The sequence below is a fragment of the Rhinolophus ferrumequinum genome (genome assembly GCF_004115265.2).
Source record: "Rhinolophus ferrumequinum isolate MPI-CBG mRhiFer1 chromosome 13 unlocalized genomic scaffold, mRhiFer1_v1.p Super_scaffold_3, whole genome shotgun sequence".
NCBI lineage: Eukaryota > Metazoa > Chordata > Mammalia > Chiroptera > Rhinolophidae > Rhinolophus > Rhinolophus ferrumequinum.
This window is the reverse complement of record NW_022680356.1, coordinates 1,618,600-1,637,657: the sequence shown is the minus strand read 5'-3', so window position 1 is coordinate 1,637,657 and position 19,058 is coordinate 1,618,600. Positions and strand designations below refer to the sequence as shown.

The 19,058-nt window shown below is 45.6% G+C and overlaps 1 protein-coding gene across 1 annotated transcript; it reads right to left on the bottom strand.

The window, feature by feature from the left end:
• Window positions 1–6,935: 6,935 nt before the first annotated feature.
• ZNF892 (zinc finger protein 892) lies at window positions 6,936–17,626 on the bottom strand. The gene is made up of 5 exons (XM_033100912.1): window positions 17,350–17,626; window positions 16,489–16,562; window positions 13,525–13,630; window positions 12,111–12,197; window positions 6,936–10,214 (listed from the first exon to the last, which is right to left on the bottom strand). Exons 1-5 carry the CDS (start codon window positions 17,366–17,368, stop codon window positions 8,947–8,949), a joined length of 1,554 nt encoding a protein of 517 aa, XP_032956803.1. The 5' UTR covers window positions 17,369–17,626; the 3' UTR covers window positions 6,936–8,946.
• Window positions 17,627–19,058: the final 1,432 nt, after the last annotated feature.

The window sequence follows — 19,058 nt, the reverse complement described above, 5'->3', positions numbered from 1 at the left end:
AAAAAGTACTTGCTCACAAAAGATACATGCTGATACACATCCTTATAAGATATGTGACACTACGGGTAAAATGACACAATGTCAGCAATTTAGTTTCAAATAGTTCAGAAAGGAAAAACATGCATAGACAAAGCAAATGTTATAGAAGGGGGGAAAGGAAGGAAAATGGAAGGAGGGCCCTTAATATCAATAATTGTGGCAGCAATTGTTTCATTGTGAAAACAATTGGGCTAATAAAGTGCTGCATTTCTAAGGACACATGACCCCAATTTCCCACCTTTCACGCCAGCCTAACGGCCTGGGACTTTGGGATTGAAGAACGACTTTAGGCCAGGAGACCAGGACATGACGGGAGCAGGGTGGTGGGGTAAGTCTAGGACACCACATACGATGGGGACCCTCCGTGAAACTGGAGGCAGAAAATAACCACCAAAAATGAGAGTCCGTAGGGACACTTGTCTGCCTAGCACCCCCACCCACACTTGGTGATGGAAGTTGGGGATGGGGTGATTTTCCCCTAGTAAGTCATGTCCCCAGGAGGGCTTGGGGTAATGTTTCCTGTGTGATCCAGGAAATCTCAATCCAAACCCCAAATTTATTCAATTATTTTCTGGAGAGAAATTCCCACAACACAGGTCTTTCAGAATTCCCACATATTAAGGTCAGAAAAACTTAGGCTGGCAACTCATGGTTATGAAACATGAGAAAGTCGGCCAGATTCAAGTTCTGAGAGAAAGTAACAGGCAGCCCAGAAGTTCATACGCAGTGAAAATCCACATCGAGAACCAGGGCAAAAATAAAGACATCATTCAATGAAAACCTAAATCCTATGGTTTCTGCTTCTCTCTGGAGAACCATGACCAATATGGACAGCAAACAGAACAATTTCTCGTTCTAGAAAAACAGAATTTTAAGGGTGGGCTTTCTGAATGTGCTCTGGGGGTTCTAGAATTGGCTATCTGATCTGATTAGATTTAAGGATATCAATGACTCTTATCCCCGATAGTAAGAAGAGCACTGAGCCTCCAAGCATGTCTGGCAACAGATAGACACAAAAATATCTGCATTGGAGTCTATTAATCAACCATTTATAAGAAGCAAGGAGCTGGAAGGGACATTTTTGGAAAACTAACTGTAATGTAAGTGCCTGTACTTAGACTTTTTGATTATAATGTAAGTGCCTGTCATTCGGCTTGTGAGTGCCAGGCATCCATCTCCAACACACACATTGCCAGCTACTCACATAAAGAGCCAGGCTGCTGCGACCTTGAAGTCCTGCGACCATGAAAACCCTGGGCAACCTAGATAACTGACTGCTTCAGTTACCCCACTTTTCCCTTCCAGCATCGTGATTCCAGCTCTTATGTTTTCAATTTGCCAATAAAGAGTGAACCCATGAAACCCTAGGCACCCCACCCTTGGACACTAATAAAGGCAGAGCCCCAGGTCCACACTCTCTCCCTCTCTCTCCTGTGACCTTGCTATATGGCCTCTGGGTATGCTGTGTACCCTCCAGGATTTGTGAGCAATCAATCTTTTTTCAAAGTTCTCTGATAGTTGTTGCTGAGGCATGTCATGCAATCATAATAAGAACGCAAGGGCCGGTCCAGCCACAACACTGGCTCTGGTGGGGAAATGTCTGCGGGGGCTCCCACAGACAGCAGTATGGGCTCAGGGGAGTGTCAGGCCTTCCTAGCCAGTGCATCATCAGCCACAGGCTGAGACCAACACAAAATGCCATGAGCGTAAGGTGGGCTGGTTACTCGTAATGTTTCTGGACAAAGCGGTAAATAAATAAATAAATAAACTCAGAGATTCAAATTCCCTCCTCAAGTGCACACAGAACATTTCTCCAGGATGCATCACACGCTAGGTCTCAAAACAAGCCTTAACAAATTTAAGAAGATTGAAATCACACTAAGTATCTTTCCCAACCACAATGGAATAAAACTAGAAATCAATAGCAAAAGGAAAACACTGAAAAATTCAAACATATGTGGAAATTAAACACCACACTCTGGAACAACCAATGGGTCAAAGAAGAAATCACAAGAAAAAACAGAAAAAGTCTTGAGATAAATGAAACCAAAACCACAACATACCAAAACCTATGGGATACGCAAACAGTGCTAACAGGGAAGTTGGTAGGAGCAGGTGCCCACATTAGAAAAGAAGGAAGATCTCAAATCAACAACCTAATTTTACACTTCCAGGGAGGAGAAAAAGAACAAACTAAGCCACAGTTAGCAAAATGAAGGAAATAGTAGATTAGAGTAGAAATAAAGGAAATAGAAAAATAGGTAAACAGCAAAAAACAAAAAAAATAACAACTAATGAAACAAAGAGTTGGGTATTTTAAAAGGTCAATAAAATTAAGGGGGCAGAGGGAGGGATGAAACTATACCACACACACACACACACACACACACACACACACACACAATTACAGTGGTGGTCAAATGGGTATTACATTTTTCAAACTCATTGGACACTTTAAATGGGTGAATTTTATTTAAAGTATTCTTCAATAAAGTTGCTTTGACAAAGATCCAAAAGTCAGTTCTTTAAAATGACTAGTAAAATTGACAAACCTCTGGAAACACGGTCAAGAGGAAAAAGGGAGAATATAAGTAAACAATTCCGGGAATTTGATAAAGAGGACATAACTATGAATAAAACAGGGATTTTAAAGAAAATAAAAATATTTTGATCAACTTAATGGCAAAAAGATAATTTTTAAAAAAAATCTAACTTAAAAAATTTAAGAACAAATAAAAAATCTGAATGGCCCCTAAAGCCAATCAAAACTCACACCACACATACAATAATCCCAGTTTACTGGATGAATAAACCAAACATTCAAGGAACACAAACTCCTCCGGGGGTGAGAAAATCACTAAACTGGATAAACTCCAAAAGGGCAGGTATTCTTTAACACAAAATCTATCAATGTAATTTACTACGTTAACAGGTTAAAGAAAACCATATGGTCATCTCAAAAGATACAGATTTAACAACTGTCCAAGAAAACTTATTAGGTTGGTGCAAAAGTAATTGTGGTTTTTGCAATTAGTTTTAATCTTTTAAACTGCAATTACTTTTGAACCAACCTAATATTTTTAAAAAGATAAAAAGACACTGTCATTGGGCTGTCCCATCAGAAAGCATACATGGTGGGCAGGTCATGTAACTGACTCTATCAACAATCTCTAATGGTTACATAGCACTTGATAAGTCACAAATCACTTTGCCTCCATTATCTGCCTAATCTAGCCACTCTCAAGTAGGTATCATATTTTTTAAAATTTATATATAAATTGGGAAACAGATTATAAAGGGTGAAATGAACAGATTAAAAAATGCCAATTATTTTCATTCTTCATTTTGTTGTTCCTCTGATATCCTGTTTTACATATCAAATTAAAAATAACAGATATATAAATATAGATAATACATAAAGAAACCAAAATTCTGAAGCCTATTCTCCAGTGGTTCCCATATGCTCTTGGAGCAAAGATAGAAATAAATATGTTTAACCCTATGGTTTATATATCCTTAGTCACATCTATCTTTCCTTCTCAAATTTGTAATCTACAGTTAAGCACAGGTATTTCCCCCACTTAAAAACTATAGTTTCTTTGAAGCTTGCAGCTGGTCATTTCCAGCTACCCACCTGGCCGCTTACGACTGGGGAACAAATGAGATTTCTCTTTGGTACTCAATCTCAACTGGTTACAAATGACCTAGGTATGCCACAACTTCTGACACAACTTGATGTGCCATTTCATTGCCCAAAAGAAGGGTGTCATGGGAAGAGTGAAGGAGTACTCTTCCCTATTCCCCAAAGTGCAGCTAACACCCTGGGCTCAGATATCGTGTTTCCCCGAAAATAAGACCTAGCTGGACAATCAGCCCTAATGCGTCTTTTGGAGCAAAAATTAATAGAAGACCCGGTCTTATTTTACTATAACATAAGACGGGTCTTATATAACATAATATAATATAAGACCGGTTCTTATATTAGTTTTTGCTCCAAAAGACGCATTAGAGCTGATTGTCCGGCTAGGTCTTATTTTCAGGGAAACAAGGTATAAAACACTGTAAGAAGATTCTAAAAGATGGAGAGGATACAGGCTGGCAGGGGCCTCAGAGCCTGAGGAACCACACAGCACTGAATCCCACGGGTCTTCCTTCCGCCTCGTCTATCCCAGGCTGGGGTCTGAAGAAGCTGGCAACCCAGAAATGCATGGGCACAGATGAAAAAAAAACAGGCCCTAGAAAAGTCTGCTCTTTCCAGCCAACACACTAGGAAAGGAGCAGCCTGACACGACAGAAAGCTTTTAGACAGTAAGCACTCTCCTCCAGCCAAACACCATGGGAGAAAACGTGGGCCGCCTCCGCACGGACAAAGGCCGAGTGAGCAGCCTACACTTCCACCCTCAGCAGGCTGTAACCCCCACCCTGGAGTGGAGTCAGAGAAGGTCAAGTAGGGAGACAGGATTTTTAAAACCAATCCCTCCCCCAATTCCATCCCAGCAGTGTCATGGGAGACCTAGGCTTCCAAGCTTACCCAGAGACCAGACATAGCTCCCTCTCCTTACTGGTTTGGTCAGTGCAGGCCTCGTGGGGAGCTGTAACTCCCACTCTGCCTAGAAGTATTGAGGACCCCTACCCCAATAGAGGCCAAAACAAAACCAGTCTTCCAACACCAACTTAAACCCTTTCTCCACCAGTGCGATGTCAGAGGAGGCCTGGCCAAACAGAAGATTTAGAGAGAGTATAGTCTCATAATACCTGAAGTGGCCAGATTTCAACTGAAAATCACCCATCACCCCAAGAACCAGGAAAATCTCAACTTGAATGAAAAGATAAGCCACAGACACCAACGCTGAGATGACCCAGATGTTAGAATGACCTATTAGAGTAAAACAGCCACCATAAAAATGCCTCAGTAAGCAATTACAAATATGCTTGACACAAACTTAAAAACAAAGTCTCAGCAAAGAAATAGAATCAAACAGGACTGAAAAACACAACAACTGAAATAAAACCCAATGATGCAGAATGGAAAAAACAGACAAAAGTATCAGTGAACTTGGAGAAAGAACAACAGAAAATACCCAACCAGAACAAGAGAGAAAATTGCTATGGACTGAATTATGTCTCCCCAAAGTCCTATATTAAAGCCCTAACTCCCAATGTGACTGTATTTAGACAGGGCTTTTAGAAGGTACATGAGGTAAAAATAAGGTCATGACTGTGGGGTTCCTCATCTGATGGGGTTGGTAGCATCAGATGAGAAAGATCTCTCTCTCTGTCTCTGTCTCTCCCCCCCACACACACACACGCACGCACTGAGGAAGGCTTGTGAGGACACAGCGAAAACGTGGCCAGGAAGAGAGCTCTCCCCGAAACCAAACTGGCTGGCACCTTGACCTCCGTCTTCCAGCCTCCAGAACTGTGAGAAGTAAATTTCTATTGTTTGAGCCTCCTGTCCATGGCAGCCTCCATGGACTAAGACACATTTTAACACTGAGAAGTGGGGCGCTGCTTTAACAAATACCTAAACATTGGAACTGGGCAAAGGGGAGAGGCTGGAAAGGTTTCAAGGTGTACGCTATTAGGTTGGTGCAAAAGTAATTGCGCTTTAAAAGGTTAAAAATAATCGGAAAATACTCAATTACTTTTGCACCAACCTAATAGAAATACAAATATTAAAGGCCATTCTGGTGAGGTTTCAGCAGAAATGAAGACACGTTACTGGAAATGGGAAGTGACCTTTGTTGTAAAGGGGCAGATGTGGCTGAACTGTGTTCAACCATTTTGTGGGAGAACTTGTGAGCAATGAAACTGGATATTCAGCAGAGGTTTCTAGGCAAAGTAATAAAGGTGCAGCTTGAGTCCGCCTCACTGCTACAAGTAAGATGTGAGAGACGAACTGAAGGAATCGTTAAGCAAAAACAAGACAGAACTTGGAGATTTGAGAAAGTCCATCCCTCCATATTGCAAAATATGAGAAAGCTTGCTCTGAATAGAACACTAAGGCTGTGGCTGAAACTCTTGGACTTAATCAGCCATCTCAGCAGAAGGCAGGCTTGGAGATGGGGTTATGTGCCCAAAAACACTGCCAGCTGGGACTGAAGGGGACAGAAAACACTGGACAAAATGAAGGCAGGCTGTCAGACTTCCTAGATCCTACAGGACCAGACAATAGAGCTATTCAGGTGCAAAGGGAACGAAGGGCGGCCAGATGGCTCAGGTCGTTAGAGCGCGAGCTCTGAGCAACAGGGCTGCTGGTTTGATTCCCACAAGGGCCAGTGAGCTGCGCCCTCCACAACTAGATTGAAGACGAGCTGCCGTTGAGCTGCTGGAGGGGCGGCCGGATGGCTCAGTTGGTTAGAGCGCGAGCTCTCAACAGTAAGGTTACCAGTTCAATTCCTGCATTGGATGGTGGGCTGTGCCCCCTGCAACTAAAGATTGAAAATGGCAACTGGACTCGGAGCTGAGCTGTGCCCTCCACAACTAGCTTGAAGGACAACGACTTGGAGCTGATGGGCCCTGGAGAAACACACTGTTCTCCAATATTCCCCAATAAATTCTTTTTAAAAAGAAAGAAGGATGCCTCACAGATCGTGGGTCTGCCTACTCAGTTTCAAAGGATGGGGGTGTCCCCTGTGTCGACAGGCCAGATAGCCTCAGACTGAAGCTTTGGGGCCAGTGCTGGCCAGCAGAGCCTTGGTGGTGGGACGCCTGCCTCAGCGGGTCAGCGGGCCTGGAAGGCAAGGCATCAAGTGGAGAACGGTTGTCCTGCCATAAGAGCTGATGGACTGCCTCACTGGGCTTTGAACTTGCCTGGGACCTGTCCCTTCCTCCCTCTCTCCCTCCCTCCCTGCCTCCCTCCCTGCCTCCCTCCTTCCCTCCTTCCCTCCCTTCCTGTTCCTCCCTTTGGAGTGGGAATGCTGCCATGTGCCCCACCACCATGACCCCAGCTTGGAAGCACGTGACTTGTCTGGTTTCATAGTTCACAGCTGGCTGGACAGGAACCTGCCTCAGGATGAATTGTACCTTGAGTTTCATCCACATCTGATGTACATGGTAATTTGGAAGAGACTTTAGAGTTGATGCTGGAATAAGTTAAGACTTTGGGGCATTGTTGGGATGGAATGGATGTACTTTGCAAGTGAGAAGAACATGAATTGGGAGGGCAGGGGCAAAATGCTATGGACTGAACTGTATCCCCTCCAAATTCATATGTTGAAGTGCTACCTCCAAATGTGACTATATCTGGAGATAGGGCTTTCTGGATGTAATTAAGGTTAAATGAAGTCATAAGGCTGGGATCCTAATCTGACAGGACTGGTGGCCTTTAAACAAAAGGAAAACCTCAATCTCTCTCTCTCTCTCTCTCCCCCCTCCCCGCCCCTCCACATGTACACACCAAGAAAAGGCCATGTTAGGACACATCTAGAAGGTGGCCTTCTGCAAGCCAGGAATAGAGGCCTCACCAGAGACCAAAGCTGACACCTTGATCTTGGACTTCCAGCCTCCAGAACTGTGAGAAATTAATTTCTGTTGTTTGAACCATCCAGTTTGTGGTATCTTGTTATGGCAGCTTGAGCAGACTAAGAGAAAAATTTACTGAGGGAAAAAAAACAAACAAAGCCTCAGGAACCTGTGGGATGAAAACCAAACACCTAACATTTGTGTCATCAGCGTCCTGGAAGGAGAGAAGGGGTGGGAGTGGGGGCTGCAAATGTATTCAAAGAAATGATGGCTGAAAATCCCCCAAATTTGGCAAAAGACATAACCCTACAGATTCAAGAAGCTCAGCAAACAGGACAAACTCAAAGAAAGCCATACAAGACACATCTTAGTCAAACGTGGAAGCTAAAAATACAGCACTCAAAATGTTTCCAGTAATAACCTTCAAAGTTTCAATGAAAAAAGTATATATACAAAGATGTCATCTGCCTCTACCCAAGAATAAAATGGTGAAAGGCAAAAATTTCAAAATCTTTTCAAGTTTTTCACAACCTAATATGTAGTGGCAGTTCAGGTCTGCAACTAACGGTTACCATGGTACGAAAAAGTCTAAGGTACAAACTATATACAATGGAAGTAAATCTTCATAAATAAGCACATTGTCAGGTAATTCAGATAGCTTAAAACAGATGGAAAATGTCGAAGGTCGCTCTGTATTCCCCCTTTCTAGGCTGCAGGCCTGACCCTCGGAGTTAATGATTCTAAGTAGGAGACGTCTCAGCCAGCAAAGTCTACAAGGCACAAAGTGCAGAAGCGAACTGCCCAGCCATTGTCCCCTGGCTTTGGGGGAAGCTGCCTTCGTGGAAACTGTGGCTGACCAACTCATGGTCTCATACTTTTCCTAGATGTGAGTACTCATTCAAGTAGTTGTCTCTATCAACGTTTCTTGAGCTCATTCCCCCAGCTTTTTCTCTATGGTTTCCATCTATCTCCTTTGGCCTTGCACTTAAGACTAAGGGCAACTTCCCCTCCTCCACTACTCCTGACTCCAGACAAAATCATTGTAAATTCTCAACCTCTTATTTCTACCTCTGCAATCTCCCTAAAAGAACCACTCTTCAAAAGTCCATCCCCTTGGCACTAAGAGACTGCCTAGCCTGGCCAAGATGCCCTCTTTCCGCCATGGCATACCCTACTTGTCTCAAGGATTCCATAGCTTACATACACATTAGAGTGTCGGAAATAATTTTCCTGTATCCCATGGGAAATTCACAATGTCCTCCATTAGGACATTTAAAAAATCTAAACCCCCTCTTTCACATTCTAAGTAAGCTCCGTTCCATATAAAAAAGACATCTCATTAACATATCTTTTATAACACAGTTAAAGTTCTTTGCAGTCCTCACATCATGGATAGTAAATGTTCCATATGTATGTTCCAAATGTACCACATTTATGTGGTCTTTATCCAGTATGAATTCTCTTTTGTTGACCAAAGGCTGAATTGCCACTAAGGGCTTTTCCGTATCCCTTGACTTTCCCTCCAACATGAGTTTTCTGATGTTGAGAAAGGGATGAGCTCTGGCTGAAGGCTTTCCCACATTCCTTACACTTGTAAGGTTTCTCTCCAGTGTGAGTTTTCTGGTGCTTTGTGAGAGATGAGCTCTGGCTGAAGGCTTTCCCACAATCCTTACACTTGTAAGGTTTCTCTCCAGTGTGTGTTCTCTGATGACGGATAAGGGCTGAGCGGTCACTGAAGGCTTTGGCGCAATCGTTGCATTTGTAGGGTTTCTCCCCCGTGTGAGTTCTCTGGTGTTGAGTGAGGGCTGAACAGTAGCCGAAGGCTTTCCCACATTCGTTACACTCATAAGGCCTCTCCCCAGTATGAGTTCTCTGGTGCTGGATGAGGCCTGAACGATCACTAAAAGCTTTCCCACATTCGTTACACTTGTAGGGTTTTTCTCCAGTGTGAATGACCTGGTGCTGGGTAAGGAACGTGCTTTGGCTGAAGGCCTTCCCACATTCACTGCACTCATAAGGTTTCTCTCCGGTGTGAATTCGCTGGTGTTGAGTGAGGTATGAGCTCTGATTAAAGGCCTTCCCACACTCACTGCATTCATAGGGCTTCTCTCCAGTGTGAATTATATGATGCCGAATAAGGGCTGAGCGGTGGCTGAAGGCTTTCCCACACTCGTGACATTTGTAGGGTTTCTCTCCGGTGTGAATCCTCTGGTGCAGAGTCAGGTGTATGCTCTGGCTGAAGGCTTTGCCACACTCGTGACACTCATAGGGCTTTTCTCCTGTATGAATTCTCTGATGCAAGACAAAAGCTGAGTAGTAGCTAAAGGCTTTCTCACACTCGCTACATTTCCAAGGTTTCTTTCCTGCACAAATTTTCTCATGCCGCATTACATTTGAATTTCGCTTTAAGTTCTTTTTAAATGAATTACAGTTACGTAGTTTCTCTCCTTGCTGTTGAATAAATAATGACCTGTGATTAAAATTTCTTCCAAATTCATCACACTGGTAACTTCTCTCCCCAGATTTCTTCTGACCGACAACCTCTTGCAGTAAATGTTTCTCATGGTTTTTCTGCTGACTCTCTAAAGAATCCTCACTTCCACTGGCACCTTCCTTTGGAAATCTTTCTGTTAATATCCCAGGGGCTGACTCTTCTTCCGAAACGTCCTGCTCTGCAGTTAGCTCCTTGCTTTCTGGTATTGTCTCCCAGTCTGACAGAAACAAAAATGCACATGTATCATTTTCTATACTGAGAGTAAAGTAATCGCTGTGGTAGGAAAATAATAAAACAAACAAAAAATGCTCACCAGGAACACATGAACTTGAAAGCTCTCAAAAACAGCCTTGCAATTTGAAAGGACATGAGAAAAGAAAGATGACCGGGAGGAGAAGTGCAGCTGCACCGGGGGAGGGTGAGCAGGCACTCATAATCCTTTGTCCAGCAGGCCAGGGAAGGGGAAGGAACAACGGAACGAGACTAAGGAGAGGTGATGTGGGGGAAATGGCAAATAAAAAACAGTCTGGGGAGACAGGCCTGAGATCAGAGAAAGGCAGTCTCCAGGGACCACCCACTGCCACCCCTCCCCAGAGCTGCGTCACTTCACACCTTGAGCATCAGCATAGTTACGGCATTTCCTTCCTGAATGTCCAATCACTGCTAACAGACTAACCTTCCAAAACTATTCCTTTTACACAAAAATCTCTGTTGGTTCCCCTGTCTTGACAGGAGACACACATTCTACAAGTTAGCATTCAAAGTGGTCCAGATCTACAAACCATTACAAAGCTGAGTAATTAAGAACCTGGTCATCTCTGACGCTCCTACAAATTGGAAAGAGGAATACAGAACCAAGTTCTTTTTTTTTTTTTTTTTTTTTTTTTTTAATGAGTAGCGTTTAGGGAAGGGAAGGTCAAATTCTCATGTGCTCAGACCACCAAATCGTAGGCTTTCTAGTAAGAGTTTGGGGGGAAAACTTCACTGCTAAAAATGTTTAAATATTTCCAGGCTTAAATGGTCATTAATGTCCATTCCACCCACGATGCCACATGACATTAATCAATAGAATCCTTTGTTCTCAACCACATATCATAATCAGGGAAGTGCCTGGGATTTTAAAGGACAAATAGGTAGAAATAGGTTAAAGGCAAGTGGATTTCCAGATGAGGGAGTGGGAAGAATTAAAGCACCAAAAGTGCATGGAGCACATGCAATTAGTGCAGGGGAAGAAGACACGCCTGCTTTATGTTAGGGGTTCAAGTTGGAGAACAGAGGAGGTAGAATGGTCAGGCAGGTAGACTGACAAAGGCCTTGAAAGAAGGTGGAGAATACAGAACTGGCAGAGTAAGCCATGCACAGTGGGGAATCTAGCATATTCTGCTGCCTCAATTGGACAAGATTAGACTAAAGAAAGTATGACCAGCTGCCAGTCTACTGCAGTACTGCAGTCTGACATAAGTCAAATCCACGACATCTTTCAAAAACAGTTATCAGGACTTAATTGATAGTCGTCACTTGCTTAGCACACGTTCAGCCAGGTACTGTTCTAAGCATTTCTCTTAGATTTTTTTCATTTGATCGTGACAACAACCCTATGAGTTAAGTGCTATCATTATCCCCATTTTACAGTTGGAGAGTCTGAGTCACAGAGAAGGTAATTCACTTGTTAAAGGTCACAGAACTAGTGAGTAGCTGAGATTGGTTTTGCACCGAGGAAGACTGGAACCAAAGTGCACTCATAACCATATGCTCTGCTGCCTCTCCATAGGAGATGCAGAGATCAATTTATACTCATTGCTCTGAGACGAAAAGCCACATTATCCTGCAAAGACCAAATAACATATATGAAAAAGCCTGGTTTAGAGCCTCATACCCAAGCAAATTAGTAACAAACATTAAAATGTTGATTTCATTTCAGGAGTAGAAAGTGTTTACTTTCTGAAAAATAAAATTATGACATCCATAGAGGGGCAGTGTAGCACAGGAGGAAGGGCCTTCAAATTTTCCGTGAGTCTAGCAAAATCTGGAAAGGCTCCTCCACAAGCTTTTCAAAGACGCTTCTCCTACTAACTGTCTGGGTTTATGTCCACTATTTCCAACACTCACTCACCTGGACTGGCTGCTTTCGGGACTTCTCTCTCCAGCTCCTCCCCACACTCCAACTGAGAGATTACATCAGGCTTGGAAATCAGAAGCCCTGTTCATGGGGAAAGAAAAATGGGGTCTGGTAAAACAGCTCAGGGTTAGCTCCTTGGTTGTTAGGGAAGATGGTATGAGAGGGAAGGAGGGGGAGAGGGGGAGGAAGAAGAAGAGAGGAGGGGAGAGGGACAGAGGGGGGAGGGAGAGGGAGATGGAGAGGGATGGGGAGAGAGAGAGAAGGAGGGAGAGTGAGAGAAGGAGAGAGAGAGAGAGGGAGACAGGAAGGGAGAAAGGGAGAGGGAGAGAGGTGAGGAGAGGGAGAGAGAGGGAGAGGGAGATGGAGGAGGGTAGGGAGGGAGGGGGAGAGGAAGAGGAAGAGAGGAGGGGAGAGGGACGGGGGAAGGGGAGGGAGGGGGAGGGGGAGAGAGAGAGAAGGAGGGAGAGTGAGAGAGGGAGAGAGAGAGGGAGAGAGAGAGGGAGAGGAAGATGGAGGAAGGGAGAGAGGGAGAGAGGGAGGAAGAGAGAGAGGGAGACAGAGGAAGGGAGAAAGGGAGAGGAAGACGGAGGAGGGGAGAGAGGGAGAGGGAGAGAGGGAAGGAGAGGGAGAGAGAGGGAGAGGGAGAGGGAGATGGAGGAGGGTAGGGAGGGAGAGGGAGAAGGAGAAAGGGAGGGAGAGAGAGAGAGAGAAGGAGGGAGAGGGAGCAGGAGAGGGAAAAGGAGAGGGAGAGGGAGACAGACAGACGGGGAGAGGGAGAGAGGGAGAGAGACAGGGAGAGGGAGACGGAGGAAGGTAGGGAGGGAGAGGGAGAGGGAAAGTGAGAAGGAGAAGGAGAGAGATATGTTCTGATTTCTCCCTCACCAGTGCTCAGAAGAAGACAGGAAGGTTGATATGGGGTCTGTCTGAATTCACAACAGTTGAGTTGCTTGTTTTTACCTCTCCCCATTAAAAGACTAAGCAGCCATTTCTTTTCCGTTTTTTTTTTAAATTTTTGTTTAATATATTAGGGACATTAGTTAGTAAAATTATATAGGTTTCGAGTGTACCATTCTGAAATACATCAGCCATGTATTACATTGTGTGTTTACCACCCAGAGTCAGTTCTCCTTCCATTAAGCACCCATATCTTAAGACGTGTTTTCACTAGAAGTTTGTCACAACATCCATAGTCAGGGAGTAAAGAAGGAGGCTACCATCTGGGCCGACATGATAAAAGGGAGTCTGTTTCTAACTCTAGGAGTGTCAAAAGTACACGCACAAAGCAGAAACTTCCTGTCTTGGGCCTTCAGGCATTACGACTCTGAATCTGAGAACCACAGAGCTCCTGGGAACTGCAGCAGCAAAGGTACCATACAAAGCAAGTTCACGGCATGGGGGCCATCCTTACCCAGCAAGACCAGGTCTCTGTGCTTCTTGGGCACACCTCCCTGAGGAGGGTTCAGCTGCCCCCACTGGGTGACAGCCTCAGACACGTCCCTGATCACCACCGTCTCCTGAAAAAACAAACACAGCTGTGCTCACCAAAGGACCTCCTTCCAGAAGCCGCTGGGAAGGACTCAAACTGACAGCATAGGAGAAGGAAGACAGGAAGAATGGGAAGGTTAGAACAAATGACCTCTAACACCCCTTCCAACACTAAGATTCTCTGGCATACAGTGGTCCCCGCTTATCCATGGAGGACACACTCCTGGACCCAGAAACCGCACATAGTATCAGAACCCGTATACACATACATCCATTTTCACTTAAAGGAATCACTTTCCAGCTTTTCTTTGGCATATCTGCATTGCTAGCCTCACTGCTCTTGGCTTTGGGGTCATTATTAAGTAAAATGAGGGTGACTTGAACACAAGCACTGTGATATGGCAACAGCCAATCTGATAACTGACACGGTTAGTGACCAATGGGAGGGGAGTGTCTACAGTATGAAGATGATGGACAAAGGGATGAGTCACGTTTCAGGCGGTATGGGGCGGGATAACACGAGATTTCATCACGCCACTCAGAGCAGCATGCAATTTAAAATTGATGAATTGTTTATTCAGGGATTTTCCATTTAATATTGTTGGATCATGGTTGAGTGCAAGTAACTGAAACTGTGCAAAGGGCTACTGGATAGGAGGGACTACTGTTATCTGTAGCCCAGACTCGCTCCATGCCTCCATGCACTAGGCTGTATGTTACCTGCAAGTATGAAGGAAAGCATCTTTGATGTAAAATCTGAAGATAATGTTATTATTTCATGTATCAATAAAGTAAATGATAGAATATAGAAATCGTTACTATTTAGACATGGGAAAGTGGAGAAACTATAATTACAAATACAGTATTTTCCTTATGCTACGGTTTTAAAATATAAGAGGCTCAAGAAATATGAAATCTTTTTCTCTCTGGTTTTCCTTTGAGAACAAAATCAGCCCAATATATATTAAACGTTAAGATGTTTGCTACATATATGTCACAGAAATAGACTTATTTATAAAAGAGTAACTCAAACCCAAATTATTCGGGAAGGTCCCCAAGTGTGCTTGCCATTTGTCACGGTGGTCCTGATGGGTCTGACCCTGCCCCTCCTCACCCCACCATGCACTAGCCCTCCTGCACTCTCTGTGCTCCAGTTGGTGGCCGCCTTTCGGCTGCCTGACGTGTGCCATGTTCCCTTTGGCCCCTTTTCGCATGCTACTTCCTGTTCCTGAATGCTCTCCCCGTCTCATCCTTTCAGCCATTTTGGTCCTACTCACACCTCATATGTCAGCTCCGGCGCCACCTCCTCAGGGAAGCCTGCCCTGCCTCTCAGGAGTGTAGCACGTGCTCCACACCGAGGGGACCTTCTGGTTAACATCTATCTGGCCTGCCCACGGTAAGCTGCTCAAAAGCAGACGCTAAGTCTGTTTTTGCTCCCTGACACAGCCCTAGCACCCGGCACACAGCAGGGACACTGTAATCATTTGTCAGGCAGATGAAGTAATGGAGGAATGCTTGAACAAGAATTAGTAGCAAAAGCTTAAATGGGGTGTTCTAGAGAAGTGTGCATGGGGACAGAGGTGGGGAGGGGGACAGAAGTGTACCAAACATTGAAAACACTGCAGGAATGTTTACTCCAGCCGAACCTCGATCTTGATGGTAGATACAAAGTTTAGCCTGTCTATTAAAATGTGGGGTGAGGGCCGGGTGGGTGACGCTCCTTTGAATCTGTAGCTGAATCTCTTTACTACTGATAAATGTCTAATAGTTTTTCTAATTCTATCAAAAAATGTCTACACAAGTTCAATTTAAATGAGACTCATTAAAATAGACCAGTCCTTGGGATGCTACTAAATGAACCAGTCTTACTTCTCTTTGAACCACCACTGTTGCCACAGGCCCCGAACATAAGCACGAATATAATGGTTAAATTTGTTTCTATCCAGCATTCTAACATTTATGATATAGCCTTACAAAAACAAAAGGTAAAACCGTTCACATAATGAAGTAAAGTTAAAAGAACCACCTACTTTGAAAATCCCTACCTCAAGTAATTTAACTCTTTATTCTAATACTTGAAGTATGAAATCTGTAATCTTTGTATTTCAGCTTATGGGCCTTTAAGGCGAAACGCCTCAGAAGTGATCAACACGAGTGAACGAAGCACGTCTCACCTTGCAGGGCCTCTGCAGATGTTAACGGGGCTTTATTTACCTTTGGACTAAGGCCCCATGTAGGTTCTCCTGTGGCGTGCCTACACCATGCCCCAGCTTCCCTCAGCACACTCCAGCTTACCGTACAGTGACACACACACCCCTTGAAGACCTCCAACTCTCTTGTCACTTGGAGACTTTTTTTTGCCAAATCTGTTCTCTTTCTCAGAATATTCCTGTATTCTATTCTCCAACTACCTACTCTCTCCTGTTTTTCAAAGATGCAGTTTTATCCCAGTATTTTTTTTCCAAATACTCTCAAGGATGGAAAACCTCTTCCGTGATCTATTATGGTTTTTCTGTACCAGTCATTTCTGTACTTAAAAAAGTCCCTATTTCTTGCTGTTGAACGATTTCATTTATCTATGTCTTACCACCTCAGTACTTCATGAGCCAGGGGCAACTGGCTTTTATTCCTTTGCATCTCACGACGAGGCTAATCACTACTGAACTGTCTAAATGTTCATCAAGCACTAAGTGGGTAGAGAAGTAATGCTGGGGGGGGCGGCGGTTCCACACAGATGAGGAGCGTTTTCCATGAGGTTGACCACGTATCAGTTTACCCACTGCATCTGATACTCCAGCAATCAGAGCTGACCAATTCCATAACAATGGAAGAAACCATATCCATGCTCTGAGAACATGAGAAAGAAAAAAAAGTAATCTAGACTCACCTGGGATGCAGAGGTCACGCCATTTTCTGTTGGGTTTCCAGGATGGGGAGTGTCAGAGGCCTCAGAACGTGACCCTACAAGTGGAGATAGGAGCCATGATGAGTATTCTTGCTTTGCAGTAAACTCGCAGAAACTGCCATACACAGCTTCTCGTCACCTAAGAAGAGTCAACCCAGGGAATTAAGGGACAATCCCACAACATCCCTGCATCAAGACAACCATCACCATGGCTGCCTCAGTTTCCCCCATCCTCCTCTGCCCGAAAACTCCAGTAGAAATCTGCTATGAGAATCTGCATACTTAAGTTAAATACATATTTCTATCTCTCATATGCTGAGTGATGGTCAAAATGATACTCAAAGTCTGTGTGTCCATCCGTGCCTCTCTTAATGCTTCATTCTTGTTCTATTCCAGGATCACTGGATGAAAGAAGACTAAATTCTTTTTGAACACTGGCTTTTCAGATACAACACTGGATTTCTCAGAAAAGTGATGGGTCTAATGGGAAGAATATCCAGGATTCTAAACAAATCCCGTGACTTCTCAAACCCTCATTTTCCCTGTCTGCCAAATGGGCCTAATAGTCTTCTTCCTACCGCCTTATGGGGTTCCTGTGAGGACGATAGGAAGTCGTCATCAAAAGTCAAACTGTCAGATCTGTTGATGTGGGGCAAGGGAGGCAGGCACACGTCGCCCTGCTACGGGCCAGCAAGCACTGCAGGTATAGGTTCTCCTTCCAGAAAAGGGCTCTCCCAGAGAAGACGGATGCTGCCTCTTCCTGAGCCAGCCCCAGCCAGAGGGCAGCCTTTCTCTTTCTACCTCGCCAGCGGTCACCGCGCCGCATCCCTCCCAGATTCTCACCTCTGCCCCCAGGCTCCATGGCGACTCCTTCCCCGGGGCGCGCAGGAGAGCCCCCGCCGCGGTAGCGGGGGTCCACGGTTCTATCTACCCAGAGGCCCAGGGGCCGCGCGCGACCCTCGCCTGGCGCCCGCACCCGGGGGTCTCCTGCTCCCTCCAGCGCCTCAAGCTTAAAAGGACCCGCGCTCAGTCCTCCTCGATCCCAGGCTCGACGTCTCTCCAGACACAGAGGAACCGAGACGGCGACAGAGGCATGTAAGAGCCCGCGGGACCAAGTCGCGCCGGCCCGAATACGAGGTTGAACTACAACTCCCAGAACCCTCCGCACGGCACGGCACGGCGCGTCGCCGGACGTCGCTTCCCAGGGGTCCCCGCGGCACGCAAGTCAAGCAGCCTTCCACTAGCCGGGCAGTGTCTCCGGCGACGAGACCCGTTCGGGTCACCCTTGCGGGAGTGCTCGGCCCCTTGGAAAACGCATTCCTGGGCACTCGAAAGGCCACTTCCTCGGAGCTGAGTCTGGGCTCTGGTCCCGGAAGAAGCCCTCGGCCGCTCCTCGCTTAGGACCTTCACTCCCCGCAACTGGGCCTCACGGAGGGCGGCGCCCCCACCCGCAGGATTCCCTCCGCCGCGGCTGTGGCGGGGATAGAGAGTACCCCAAGTATTCCACGCTGTACCTCGGAGAAGTAGGGAGAAGTAGGCTTTCAGTCCCGGAAATCACCTCAACCCAGAAACGGCCAGGTCGCCACTGGTCTGGCTGACCTCAAGGAGACTGGGACCTGCAAGTGCTCCACAGTCCCTGCGAGCTCTGGGAGCCCCGGCCCGCAGTGGGGTGTCTTCAGGCTAGTGCATGTTCTCACTTATCTTCCCACTGTAAAGTTACCAATTTTCTATCCAGTTCAAATTCCCAAGAAAGGAAATCAAATTAGCCTGCCTGACATCTGTGTTTGGGCACAAACCACAGTGTCCGTCTGGCCTTTCCCTAATAGATTCCCCATTTGTAGCAAGGCCTCGGGCTTCCCAGAGTAGATTACATTTCTCATCACCCCTGCCTCTTGCCAGGGGGATGAAAGGAAAAGTGATTCTTAAAGGGCAGGGGAAGGCTCCATGCTGCCTGGAACACAGAGGGGCAGCTAAGAAACTCCCTTGGCCCTTGCCGTTCCCTTGTCTACCTGGAAGGTGGATTTGGTGGCTGGAGGTATAAACTGGGAGTTGATCGTATTTGGATGGTGCAGGTTCCCCCTGCTATCTGATGAGTCATCATGAAGCATGTCGACCAGGTTAACACCCTAGAAAGGGGGAACCAACAAGGCAGGAACTGGGCCCCTGACGGTTTAGTGAAACAGCTTGGGCTTTAACAGGAGGGAGATGTAAACTGCTGTTTAGTTTAAGCTCCTATTATATGGGGTTCCTGCTGCACAGACAGCCACACTTAGCTCCTAGCTGCTCCCTAGGTTGGCTGCTTTGGATCCAGTTGGATAGGGCTGGAGGAGAAGGGGACATGTGGAGAACACTGCCCTGCCAGCCCAGAGGTCAGCTGGAGGGTGTCCCCCACCCTGTCATCAGCAGGAGGTAAGGAGTGGGCAGTTTCCTTCAAAAAATGGTGTGTATGAAAGGCCCCACCACAGAAATCCCATCTCTTGTTACCAAAGCAACGATCAGTTCTCAGTCCTCTCACTTAACCTACCAACAGTAGTTGATAAAGCTGACTACTC